Source organism: Centruroides sculpturatus, unplaced genomic scaffold (genome assembly GCF_000671375.1).
Source record: "Centruroides sculpturatus isolate CEXI.00-Female unplaced genomic scaffold, Cexi_2.0 scaffold294, whole genome shotgun sequence".
NCBI classification, from domain to species: domain Eukaryota; kingdom Metazoa; phylum Arthropoda; class Arachnida; order Scorpiones; family Buthidae; genus Centruroides; species Centruroides sculpturatus.
In genome coordinates, this window is record NW_019384468.1 from 519,588 (window position 1) to 532,427 (window position 12,840).

At 29.0% G+C, this 12,840-nt stretch overlaps 1 protein-coding gene across 7 annotated transcripts in view; it reads right to left on the reverse strand.

Moving 5' to 3' along the window:
• Positions 1-12,840, reverse strand: part of LOC111621102 (inactive rhomboid protein 1-like) — a 43,848-nt gene that overhangs the window by 8,410 nt on the left and 22,598 nt on the right. For all 7 annotated transcript variants that reach the window (XM_023363165.1, XM_023363167.1, XM_023363164.1 and 4 more), the window contains 3 exons: positions 12,712-12,783; positions 9,905-9,988; positions 4,126-4,207 (listed from right to left, as the gene is read on the reverse strand). In XM_023363165.1, the coding sequence (XP_023218933.1) occupies positions 4,126-4,207; positions 9,905-9,988; positions 12,712-12,783 (238 nt within the window). The remainder of the gene's footprint in view (positions 1-4,125; positions 4,208-9,904; positions 9,989-12,711; positions 12,784-12,840) is intronic.

Below are 12,840 nucleotides of genomic sequence, written 5' to 3' on the forward strand. Positions count from 1 at the left end.
TTATTTTAATAAAATAATATTTTAAAATCGAATGGTAATTTGTAAAGGTATATTATCTATTAGGCGTGTTTGTTTTGTTACTGTAGGATTTTTACGTCAGTTTGACGTCACTTTTCATTACAGATGACGTCAAATTGTGTATAACATTTATAATATTACAATAGGTGAGTATTTGATCATTCAGTATGTAAAAAATAATACGAATTTACCGAGTTTATCAATGAATATATATTGTTAAATCTGCAACACTTTTACAATGGTAAAGCTTATATTAGAATAATTTACTTTTAGAACTAGATGAAGACCAAGATTACACTTATCAAAAATGATTTTAAAGCACCCTTTAACATTAAAATATTATTTATTTTTAACATTTTATCGTTTTAAATTAGTTTCTTCTCTTTAATTCTATTCAATTCATTTTATTTGTCTACATTTATTTAATTTCATGTATTCATTATCTACAACATATTTGTTTTATCCAAAAATATTAAATAAACACCAAAAAAAACAAAAACAAAAACACATCAAAACCTTATTAAATGATAAAATTATAATCATAAATAACATCCCCAAAATGTGTTTGCTTAATAACTAATTAATTTTTAATCACATGTTCATTGTTAAATAAAATAAATAAATAAACTGACATATAACTTTACAGTACCTTTTTATATTTTAAGAGTATTATACATGTTTAAATATATTTTTATAATGCTAATAATTATACAACGTGCGTTTAACAACGAGGGTATCAGTATCACAATTTTAAGAGAAAGTATTATATAATTTACTATATAATTTCCATAGAAAAAATATAATTTTAGTGCTATTTATTAAATATAATTCTTCAAATTCATTATAAAGTATAATTTTATAAAAAAACAAACGAGAGTGCTGCGATAAGCTGAATAAAGATGAAGTTATTCTGTGTTTGTACGCTCCTTTTCTGTACGAGTAATTATAATATTCGCTATTTTATACAAGCAGACAATGGAAAAACCCATTCTCTAGATACTAACGGATGCAAGCTTTGGAGTGATGCTGTGTGACACGCAACAAATGGGATTTTCTTTTTTCTAACTTCAAAAAATATCAAATAATATAAGTACTGTACGTTATAAAACTGGAAGATAAGCAATTTATGAGGTAACATATTAATCCAATAAGGTGTAGAGGAGAGGTAATTAACTCGCAAGATTTTTGTTGTATCACTTGATAATTTAAGATAAATATTTATATATTATTTTTTAAAAATTTCAAGAAATTATCTGTTTGCAATATAAAGTGTATCAGCAATAAAGAAATCAAGCAAGGAGTTGCATAACTTTCCCAGCAAGAAATAAGTTACAATTGTATGTGACACCATCTGTTACAAGATTTTATTTTAAATACTTTTTATATTAATAATTATTATAAAACTGAAAAAAAAAAACGTAATTTTGAGGATAAGAGGCGAGTTTTATAGCAAAAAAAAATTGTAAATGCTAATAACGAATAAAATCGTCATTAAGTCCGACCACATGGGATATGACCCCCGCTCTCTNTTAAAGTATGTATATATGTTTACATGGTTGTCAGGTAATGTGTTGTAAACCGTTCAACTTATCCTCACCAAATTTGGCATGAATATTTTTCTACACCTTAGAAAAAATACTGTGGGGTCTCCCGACCACCCCTAAAGCCCACCCCCTCTTAAATTAAACACGAGTAATTTCCTTTCTTCTTTTGTTTGCTGTGTTAGTAGTTTCATTATTGTAGATACTCGGATCAATAAATGTAAATTGTAGTTTACTATGACCATTGTTTTTATTAATTAGTAAAAATTAAAAAATTAATTTTTATAATTTTAAGTTGTTTATTTATTACGTTAATTGTTTAAAATGATTAATTTTAAAGAAAACAATACAAAAGTATTTTCTCCCAACGAGGGTATCAGTATCACAATTTTAAGAGAAAGTATTATATAATTTACTATATAATTTCCATAGAAAAAATATAATTTTAGTGCTATTTATTAAATATAATTCTTCAAATTCATTATAAAGTATAATTTTATAAAAAAACAAACGAGAGTGCTGCGATAAGCTGAATAAAGATGAAGTTATTCTGTGTTTGTACGCTCCTTTTCTGTACGAGTAATTATAATATTCGCTATTTTATACAAGCAGACAATGGAAAAACCCATTCTCTAGATACTAACGGATGCAAGCTTTGGAGTGATGCTGTGTGACACGCAACAAATGGGATTTTCTTTTTTCTAACTTCAAAAAATATCAAATAATATAAGTACTGTACGTTATAAAACTGGAAGATAAGCAATTTATGAGGTAACATATTAATCCAATAAGGTGTAGAGGAGAGGTAATTAACTCGCAAGATTTTTGTTGTATCACTTGATAATTTAAGATAAATATTTATATATTATTTTTTAAAAATTTCAAGAAATTATCTGTTTGCAATATAAAGTGTATCAGCAATAAAGAAATCAAGCAAGGAGTTGCATAACTTTCCCAGCAAGAAATAAGTTACAATTGTATGTGACACCATCTGTTACAAGATTTTATTTTAAATACTTTTTATATTAATAATTATTATAAAACTGAAAAAAAAAACGTAATTTTGAGGATAAGAGGCGAGTTTTATAGCAAAAAAAAATTGTAAATGCTAATAACGAATAAAATCGTCATTAAGTCCGACCACATGGGATACGACCCCCGCTCTCTCCCCACCCCTCGACCTTTAATCACCAAAATTTAATAGCATCAATTCCCTTACACACTTCTAAAAAATTGAAATTTTTCAGGTGTCTCTTGTCAAAAATTTCAGAAATTTTCGACAAGAGACACAGGCGTTACTAAGCTTCAAAGTGGATGAACAAAATCATGCCCTCCCGCACGCACTATCATTATACATACAAAAAACTCCCAATTTTTTCCATTTCTACGTTTCAAGAGCCAAGGGCCAACGGCTCATGCCCTTGAAACGTCGAAAAATGACCTTATTACCATACTTTCTTTCTGTTATATAAAACAACTGGGATAGTAAAATGAGTTAAATTTGGGCCTAAATTGTTACCACATTCAAACTATGATAATCAGGGAAGAATTTAACCTAGTTACGACTTTACGAAAGGCACTTATAATAATAATAATATTAATAATGATAAATTTAAAAGAATAAGGATCTAAACTCCTAGTGTGAGACCATTAAAGTTGTAAGTCATTAAGCTGTAGTTTATGCATAAATAAGTCCTGCTCATAATTTCATACATAACAAACTCGCTAAACAGAAGCGAGATCTGTGTGAGGCTTTAATTTTATAAAAGTTTTAATTAATTAATTAATTAAACACAATTTAAATCTTTGAAGTATAAATTTTCTCTTCTAAAATTAATTAATTTATGAAAAAAATTCGGAAAAAGTATAATGTAATACAGTACAATGTTATAATTTATTGTTATTTTCCTGGCTGTTGTATAAGTTATAACACAGGGAAAGTATGTCCATCGGTCAAACAAAATAACCTCCCTCCAATATTTTTACATTTTTTGGATTCAGGAGAACTTGAGACGTTGAGAAATGCAAAAAAAATTTGACGGCTTTTTCTGTATGTATGGATATTTTAGTGTGTGAGGGGGATGATTTTGTTCATCCACTTTGTAGCTTAACAAATCGTGTGCCTTTTATCCAAATTTTCTGAAATTTTGCAGTTACGTTTGAGTACTAGGGGGATTGATGCTGTTAAATTTTGGTGGTTAAAGGTCAACAGGGTTGGGAGATAAAGGGAGGTCATTTCTCATATCTACAGTGGGGTCGGGTTTAATGAAGATTTTACTCGCTGTTAGCATTTACATTTTTTTGTAAAACTCATCCCCACCCTGAAAATTAAGCCTTTCCTATTTAATAATTAATAATACACAAAAGATTTTTTTAAAAATAAAATCTCATAACAGATGGCGCCACACACAATTTTAACTTTTTTTCCGGGAACGTTACGCAACTGGTTGCTGGATGTTTTAAAATATAATACATGAATATTCCTTAATTTCAATAATACAAAATATATTAAAATTGCTATTTATTTATATAAAAGAACAAATAATATAATATATTGATAATTTACCTAAACTAAATTTTATTATTGATGGTTTAGGAATTGAAAATCTGGAATCTCCATGTTCTGAATGCTTTACTTCCATTTCTGCCTAGAAATATACACATATATATAATTATTTTTTTTAAAATTATTTTATATAATTATAATAAATTTTCTATTAAATTAAAGTAAATAAAGTTATTTGTTTTCCATTAAAAATATAATGTTTTTATGCAATTTAATCTAATAACAATATCTAAAGTCGACCTTGTAATGACGGTCACCTCTAAACGACGGCCATTTTTTATATGTCCGCTGTTTACAGGTTTAACTGTATAATAAAATATACATTTTATTGTAATTTTATTTTAATTGATGTAAATTTTGAGATTTAAAATAAATTAAAGAAAAAAAATATAAAAATTTTATGTAATAACGATTTTTATATCATTAAAAATTTATATAAAATTTATGAAATTTAAAGTAAAACAAAATCAATTTTTTAAAATATTTTTCCATAAATATATATATATATAAATTATTCATATAGTTTTATTTAATAATTATATATACGTATATATATAGTTAAAGTATGTATATATGTTTACATGGTTGTCAGGTAATGTGTTGTAAACCGTTCAACTTATCCTCACCAAATTTGGCATGAATATTTTTCTACACCTTAGAAAAAATACTGTGGGGTCTCCCGACCACCCCTAAAGCCCACCCCCTCTTAAATTAAACACGAGTAATTTTCTTTCTTCTTTTGTTTGCTGTGTTAGTAGTTTCATTATTGTAGATACTCGGATCAATAAATGTAANTCAACTTAAAATTTTATTTTAAAATATAAACACGCCACAGGCTAATTTGATATACTCGATAAGATTTAATTCTAATTATTGTAGGAATGTTTATTTTTAGATTTAGAGTGAAGATAATGTAAATAATTTGCGTTAAAAAAAAATTTAAAAAATCAAAATGGCGTATAATTTTGTTTGTTTTTTTTTCTTGTTGGAGTGTACGCGTATAAAAAGGATCTAACCCGAACAGGTTTGTAATTAAATCAATTGAGTTTGATGAACAGAAAAATTAGGAAGTGATCTTTCGCCTTTCATACCTTTTCCTCTGCAGGATGAATGACCTTCTTCATAAATATTTATTGTATTTTATAATAACGAAATCGTGTGTGTGTTGTGTATTTATGTTGTATTGTATATGTGTTTGTTTACGCTGTACGTTTGCCTGTTGTGTTGTATTTGTGCTGTGATGTCTTGTGTATGTTGTATTTGTGCTGTGATGTCTTGTGTGTGTTGTATTTGTGCTGTGATGTCTTGTGTATGTTGTATTTGTGCTGTGATGTCTTGTGTGTGTTGTATTTGTGCTGTGATGTCTTGTGTGTGTTGTATTTGTGCTGTGATGTCTTGTGTGTGTTGTATGTTTGCATGTTGTGTGTTTGCATTGTCTGTATACGCATACAAATTCCAACGAAAGGAAAACTTGGAGATTTTTTTTCCTCGGCCAGGAGAAAACTTAGGAGCCCTTACTGGTTTCTATACCTAAAAATTTATGTTAATTTTCATTCCTCCTTGGTGAAAAGCATGAAAAAAAACACAGAATAAAAATAATCACGTTTAAAACGATGATTTTATTATGTTTTTGGAGTGATTAAAGAAAAAATAACTTAATAAACATAAGTTGAAATAGTCCGTATCAGTAATTTTCGTTGTTCTCTTAACATCCCTCATTATACTATGGACCTTCAAGATGTGGCTTATCTGAAAGGTCATAGTAAAAATACATGGTTCCTATTTTCCTATTATTAGGGAGACTTATATTGTATATATATATACAGTATATACGACGTAATAGAGGTGACGAGTCACATGCAGTGTCATGCATGTATTAAGTTTATTTATTTAAAGTATAAGTTTACTGTATAAACAAAACAATGTCACTAAATATAGTTCAACACTCGTTCGATAATTGAACATATTTTCTTTAAGAAATACAACTACAAAATGATGTCACACTGCGAAACACATACCTAAGTAACAAAAGATTTTCCTGTTAAAAATCCCCTTATAAATTAAACATTTCGTAACACAATTACGTGTATAAAGTCATTCTTACGCGCTTATACATTAAAGATTGGCGTATAAATCTGTAAATTCGGATGCGTCATATTTAAATACATCCTGAACCGAAGTAGAAATCTCTTATAATTATAACTATGACGCATCATTGAAACAACAGCTGCGAAATCGTGAGAGAATGCTTCACACAATACATTTTTTCCCATCCCAATACCGGACACCCTTCTTAACTATCCTATACCAAGAGGAGTTACACAAGATAATATATTTTAGTGACATTTCTGTTGAAACGACGAACATCCGTTCGTGTCACTTCCTTCCTTCCACTGTACTTCCACAGTAAAATTTTATCGATACGTATGGTAATAAGGATGTTAAATGTGACTAATTGTTAGTCAACACGCTGGTGTAAGTGTAATTTTCTAAAATAATACATCATTATTTCAACAAATTGGACGACAGACTAATTTAATCGATGTTTATAATTGCACGAATTAAAGTCCCCGTCGAGTCAAGGGTGTTAAGTCAGTTTTCTCGTGTCAGTTGTATACGCAACTGTCTTCGTCTTTCAAATTTTGAAGGTCTAGTATCTATGTGAACGTTACTTGTAAAGTATTAGTTAAAAAAGAAAACGTGCTAAGTCTACATTAAAACTAACCAATAGTATCTGTTTAATTCAAAGAATTTTAGACAAAATTTCACAATTTTGCCGAAGAGAGACGTGTAAATTCGAAAATAAAAGGAAAATTTGCCTTCTAGAATCTACGAAAAAACGTTAACATTACTTGTAAAGTGTTACTTAATACAGAAAACATGCTACGTCTACGTTAAAACTGGCGATTAAGCATTAGTTTACCTGCTTAATTTAAAGAATTTCGGACAAAATTTCACACTTTCATATCAGTTTCGCCTAAGAGAAAGGTGTAAATTCGAAAATACAAGCCAAATTCCTTCTAGAATCTATGAAAATTAACAAATAACACTGGCTAATAAAAGAAATGTGTTACGTTTAAGTGAAAACTAGCCAATTTTGCTCATCAATTATGAATTTACTGTCAAGAATTTCTCATTTTCATAATAAATTCGTATAAGAGGAAGGTATAAATTCGAAAGTAAAAGTCGAACGCCCTCATAAAACTTTATAGTAAGTGCACAAGGTGTATCAAAACACCTCATAAAATATAAGAGCGTAAATGCTATTTCACATGCCACAAATCTATATCTGTAATTTAGTCAAAAGGAATAATTTAATTAATGGTTTTTATTTTTATAATTATCGTAATACGAGTTTTTATCGTACCATAATGCAGACATGGGAAACTAAATATTCGGGTTATGGTAATTAAGTAATTTTATCAAGCAGTGAAATGTTAGTTATATTATCCTTGCGTAACTGCATAGTTTATTGACCCAATATTACAACCTTGAATGTAAAAACGTTAAAAAACGTTTTATTTTCTTATTTTTTTACATAAAATAAACGTTTATTCGCGAATACTTCCATGGAAAGAGACGTTTAGTCAGCAATTTTTATACCAAAAATGTGTTAATTTTGATATTTTATCAGCTTTTGAGACTATAAAATTCGATAATTTTCAATAAAAAATGAATAATTGGCAAGTGTAAACACCCTTTTATTCCACAATACATCACGAGGAACAATAAACGAAGGTGAAAGTATGGCCATAGATCAGAAAATGGCCCCGAATTTTGAGCTCGGAAAATCTTAAAACGTAGAGAAATTCAAAAACATTAGGGGAAGATTTTCTGTGTGTTAGTGTGTGTGGGGGGTAGCACGATTTTGTTCACTCACTTTAAAGCTTAATAACTTCTGTGCTTTTAGTTTTAGAAGAAGAAGAGGACGTTTCTCTAGTCAATTTTTATGCTTAGAATAACTGAAAAATTCAATTAATTACAATCGAAATATGAATAATTGGCAATTCTAAACACGTCAGGGACGAATAAATTATTTATTATAAAACTAAGCTGTTTGTTTCTATCTATTATTGAGAAGATAATCTATTTTACGAGCGTACTGTAGATTAATTATAGTCCTTCAATGCGTTTTTTTTACGAGACACTACCCTTGATTAATGTCTGTTTAATACACGACGAGTTTTACGTACAATTACGCATCGAAATGTGTGCTTTTTTGATTATTAAGACGTGTCTAACTGTAGGAAAACAAATGGAAGTTATACACAACACACGTTTTATATATAGCCCTTATCTATACACTAGAAGTGTCGGTGCTGGATTTATTCTTCAAGTCTAAAATATCATATAACAAGGTATAAAGATAGGAAACAAAAGAGGAAAATAAGTAAGAAGGAAGAAAAAAAACTGAGTAAAATTATAGCAAGATGATAAAGTTTCTAAAGTTGTAGAGGAAGGAGATTCGAAGAAATTACATAGAAAGCAATTTGAAAAAAAAGTAGGTTCCTTCATGATAGAGTTACAAACTGAAAGAGAAATAATAATCAGGGAAAACGAGAGTTTTTCGAAGGATAAAATAAAATTTAAAAAAGAAAAATATATATATATGAATTTTTAAATTTATTTTAACATAATTTCAAATATAAACACCACAGAGTGTTCCATAAATCGGTTAACCGGTTAATGTTACGAATAATGTAAAAGTTGAAGTAAGGAAATATTTCAATAAGACGGAAATTTAAGACTTTACAACGGTTAATTGATTTGTGGGCCACCCCGTGTACTCCGAGTATATTCTACCCACGTATAAATTAATACTGTACGGTGTGATATGAGTGAAAATTAATTAGGAAATCTAATAAGTTTGAAGGTAAAAGTGTCAAATATTCCACACGATTTTATTATATAAAATTATTTATATTATCTTCAGAACGGTGTGCGCTTACTGAAGATGATAAAAAAACTTAGTTTTGAGGGTGGAGATGAGTATTTTTTAAAAGAAAATTAAGAACAAGAAGCTGTCAAAAAAGCTTATGTGATGCGCTGAATCATCCAACATCTCATTCCAGCATCCAGACGATAAATGATGCTTAACAGGAGCTCCTCCTCATCCTCAGATGATGCTAGTGAACATTTATCCAGGAGCTATCCAGCATTTAATTCTAAATTCCTAGATAACGTCGAAGAGAAGCATCTGAGGATGAGAAGAATTTCCTCAAAGTGCGTGTTAAACCATTATAAAATTTCCCAGGGAATAAATTATTTAAAATAATCTAACATAAGAGTAGTTTAAAATTACATAAAAATAATACGGCACTTGTAAACTATATAGCGATTAACCCGGATATAACGTAACAAAAACCCCGAAAAAATGTTGTAAACTCATTAATTTGCAATTAATTATTAAGAAACTAATGAATTTTATTGGGAAACTTTGCAGAAATTAGCGTTAATTATAAAATCTCGATGGGTAAACCTTGTAAAGATTACACCTCGGAGAATTCGAAATTAATTAAATCCAAGAATTAAGAAATAAGAAGAAAAAAAAATAGAAAAATGAGCAAAAATTTGCGACTTTTCTTAATAAAATTAGCATAAATTCACTCCCCAATTCTCCGACGTGTAAGTTTTTAATAACATTAAATAAAAGACATTGTGGCTCTTCTTTGTATGAAATTCCATTTAATTAGTTTATAGATAAAGTCTTATTGTCACTGAATTGATTTTCGTTTGTTTACAGTAAAAATAATTAAAGAAAATAAATAAATAAACTTACAGCTATGAGCTTACGATAGAATTTATAAGCCTGGCTACCATAAGCGAAACCGTACAACGCATCACTGCTTTCACTTTCTTCCTTCTGAAACAGATAAACAAGTGTTTATAAGTGTTTATAACGTCTAAAATATAATAATAATTGTATAAATACGTAAATTTTACACCTTTGGCATTAGAAAAATAAACTACGCCAGTGTGTTTATTGTTACAGAAGCTACACTACGCAGGGTGGTCCAAAAATCAGTTAACTGTACGCGTTTTTTTGTGTGTGCATACGAATTCGTTATAAGTGTTGTAATTTACGTACAAAATGTATATATATATATATATATATAAGTTACAGGGTGGCCCAAAAATAAATTAACCGCATTCCGGATACAGTTGCGAATATAATAAAGTTTATAAATTAAATTTCTCTTATCTTAGGCATTAATTAGATGGAGGTTTAATGGTTAACCTACTCCTGGGCCACTTTATATAATAGATTTGTTAACGAATTTATATACTTTCCTATAAAACAAGTTACACGAGAGGTGGCTCAAAAGTCAGTTAACAACGTTTTATTCCGTACGTTCTGGATGCATTTAGCAATTTTTGATGTTTATTAGCGATAAAATATTTTGAGTAGCGCAGCAATTTATCCCTCTACAGCGGTTAACTGACTTTTGAGCCACGTGTAGAAATTTTGTCTATGTAAGCCTGTATAACGACATTACTTGTATTTACGCGGGGTGGCTCGAAAGTCAGTTAACCGCGTGTCCGTTTCGTGTGTTTCGATTACACTTCGCAGCGAAATTAATTAATTAAATCATCGAACAGAAAGGAGCAATTTCTACGACGTCTGTACGTGATAAAGCAGAAATTTGCTCTTTACCGTCGTTAACTGACTTTTGGGACACCCTGTACGTACATTTAAAGTAAATGACCCGTGTAAATATGTATAAATTATATATACCAGTATATTACAGGGTTTAGACACATTTAAATCCTGTAATATATATACTTAGCAATATTTAAAGATAGGAAACGTGTGTTTTAACTTATAAACAAGCTCAATGGCATTCAAAGTTCTGTAAATTACTACTTTGGGTTTAGTTTAACGAATACCCAATGATTAAATTGCATTATATACGTGCTCGTTAGCGAAAATATGTCATGTAAAATTATAGAGAATGTTCTTTGTTAATGATATTATATTTGTACATTCGTATATATAGGCCTATATATTGATTATAACTTGTATATAACTAGTTTGGAGACCTCGATGAAATCTTTAATGGGTTTACTGCATCAAATATACAACTTTGATGTATAATTAACTATCGATACGATCTAAACTATTCTACAATATCTCAATATATACAAGAAAAAAATAATTCATGTATATTTAAGTAGGATAGGCTTGTATGTAGTTAATGAAGTAAAAAAGACCAGTTATTTAAGACAGACATAAAAACATACAAAACCATTTGTACAGGATTAATTTTGATGGTTTATTTATTAATTACACTTAAAATTAATTCATTTAAATGTTAATTATTCGTGTAGTTATAAAATTTATATTGATTTTTATAGCTTTAAAAATTATCTATAAAACTGCGTGGCAGAGAATTATCTTTAAAGTTTCTTAGACATTTATTTTCTAGATTTTATTATTCTGGAAGTGGAAATATGTAGAAATAAATCTAAAATTACATCTCATAAACATAAATTGATACGGTAATGTCATAAATTATATAATAATTATCTTTAAAACTTTCAAATCGAAGTTACAAAACGTTAGAAGTTATCATTAATCTTTGAATTTAGATAGAAGTTATCCTAGTTTATGTATTTTTATTTTAGTTTTTTTTGTTGTGTATTTTATTTCTAGAACCTTTACTGTTCCTGAAAGACGTATAAACTTATGAGTTATTATTATTTGCTTATAAGCCAATACACATTATTTATGAACAGGGAAACAATACAAAATAGTGATCACACACAGTACTCAAATTCCTTCACTCCTACCTCCAGTAAATTTGAAGATAATCAGTGAAATATTTGGCCCTCTTAATGTTTCTAGAACACATATTTGAATGATGTCTAATTACTTTGACTATCTACAATTATAGAATAAAAACGTGTTCTGTAATTATATATAATCTACATAAACTGCTGTTTCACTTTCTGGATACATCAATGTCTTTACTGTGTTACAAAACACATTTTTCTCATAAATTTGTGTAGTTAATCAATAGAAAGTTAGTATTAAAGACAGTAAACAAGAAGACATACAATATACACAAACATAGATTAATATTTATTAACACATTCCCTATAATAATGATTAACAACATATCACAGTTCGATTCATTACCGTATTACAATAATTTACATTAAAAATAAAAATAATAATAATAAAAGACCACAAAGGACAACAGATAAATCAGCCAGGAAGGCCTACACCCCCGTTAACTATATGGCACAAAACTACTGTCTGGGTAACCAAATGTCCTCCTCACTCGAATAAGAACTGTGAGATGACGAAGATAACCTAGAAGAGGAATGATTCGACCATTTTGATAGGCCATTATTGCTGGAAGACGGGCAAGATAAAGACGAGGGCGAATCAGTTAGAGTGACAGTGTCAACGTTCAGTTCTGTAGTGACGTTGCTGAGTACCCTGGATGTCTTCTTACAAGTTATTGGTAGGTTTGGTTTACGTCTACTCTCAGTGATACGGCTGGATGATGAAGTTTTATGTATTATTTCCCTTGTACTTAACGGTGGTGTTGTTGGAGGTATGTCAGGGGATGCACTTACTTTTCCAAAAAAGCTCCTCAGTTTATTTATACCTGGAAATTGCGGCCCTCTCCTCCTTTCTGCTTCGGATGGCTGAAACAAATAAATGATACAATTATAAAACTGTAGATTTAATTCATTTTTTTTTTA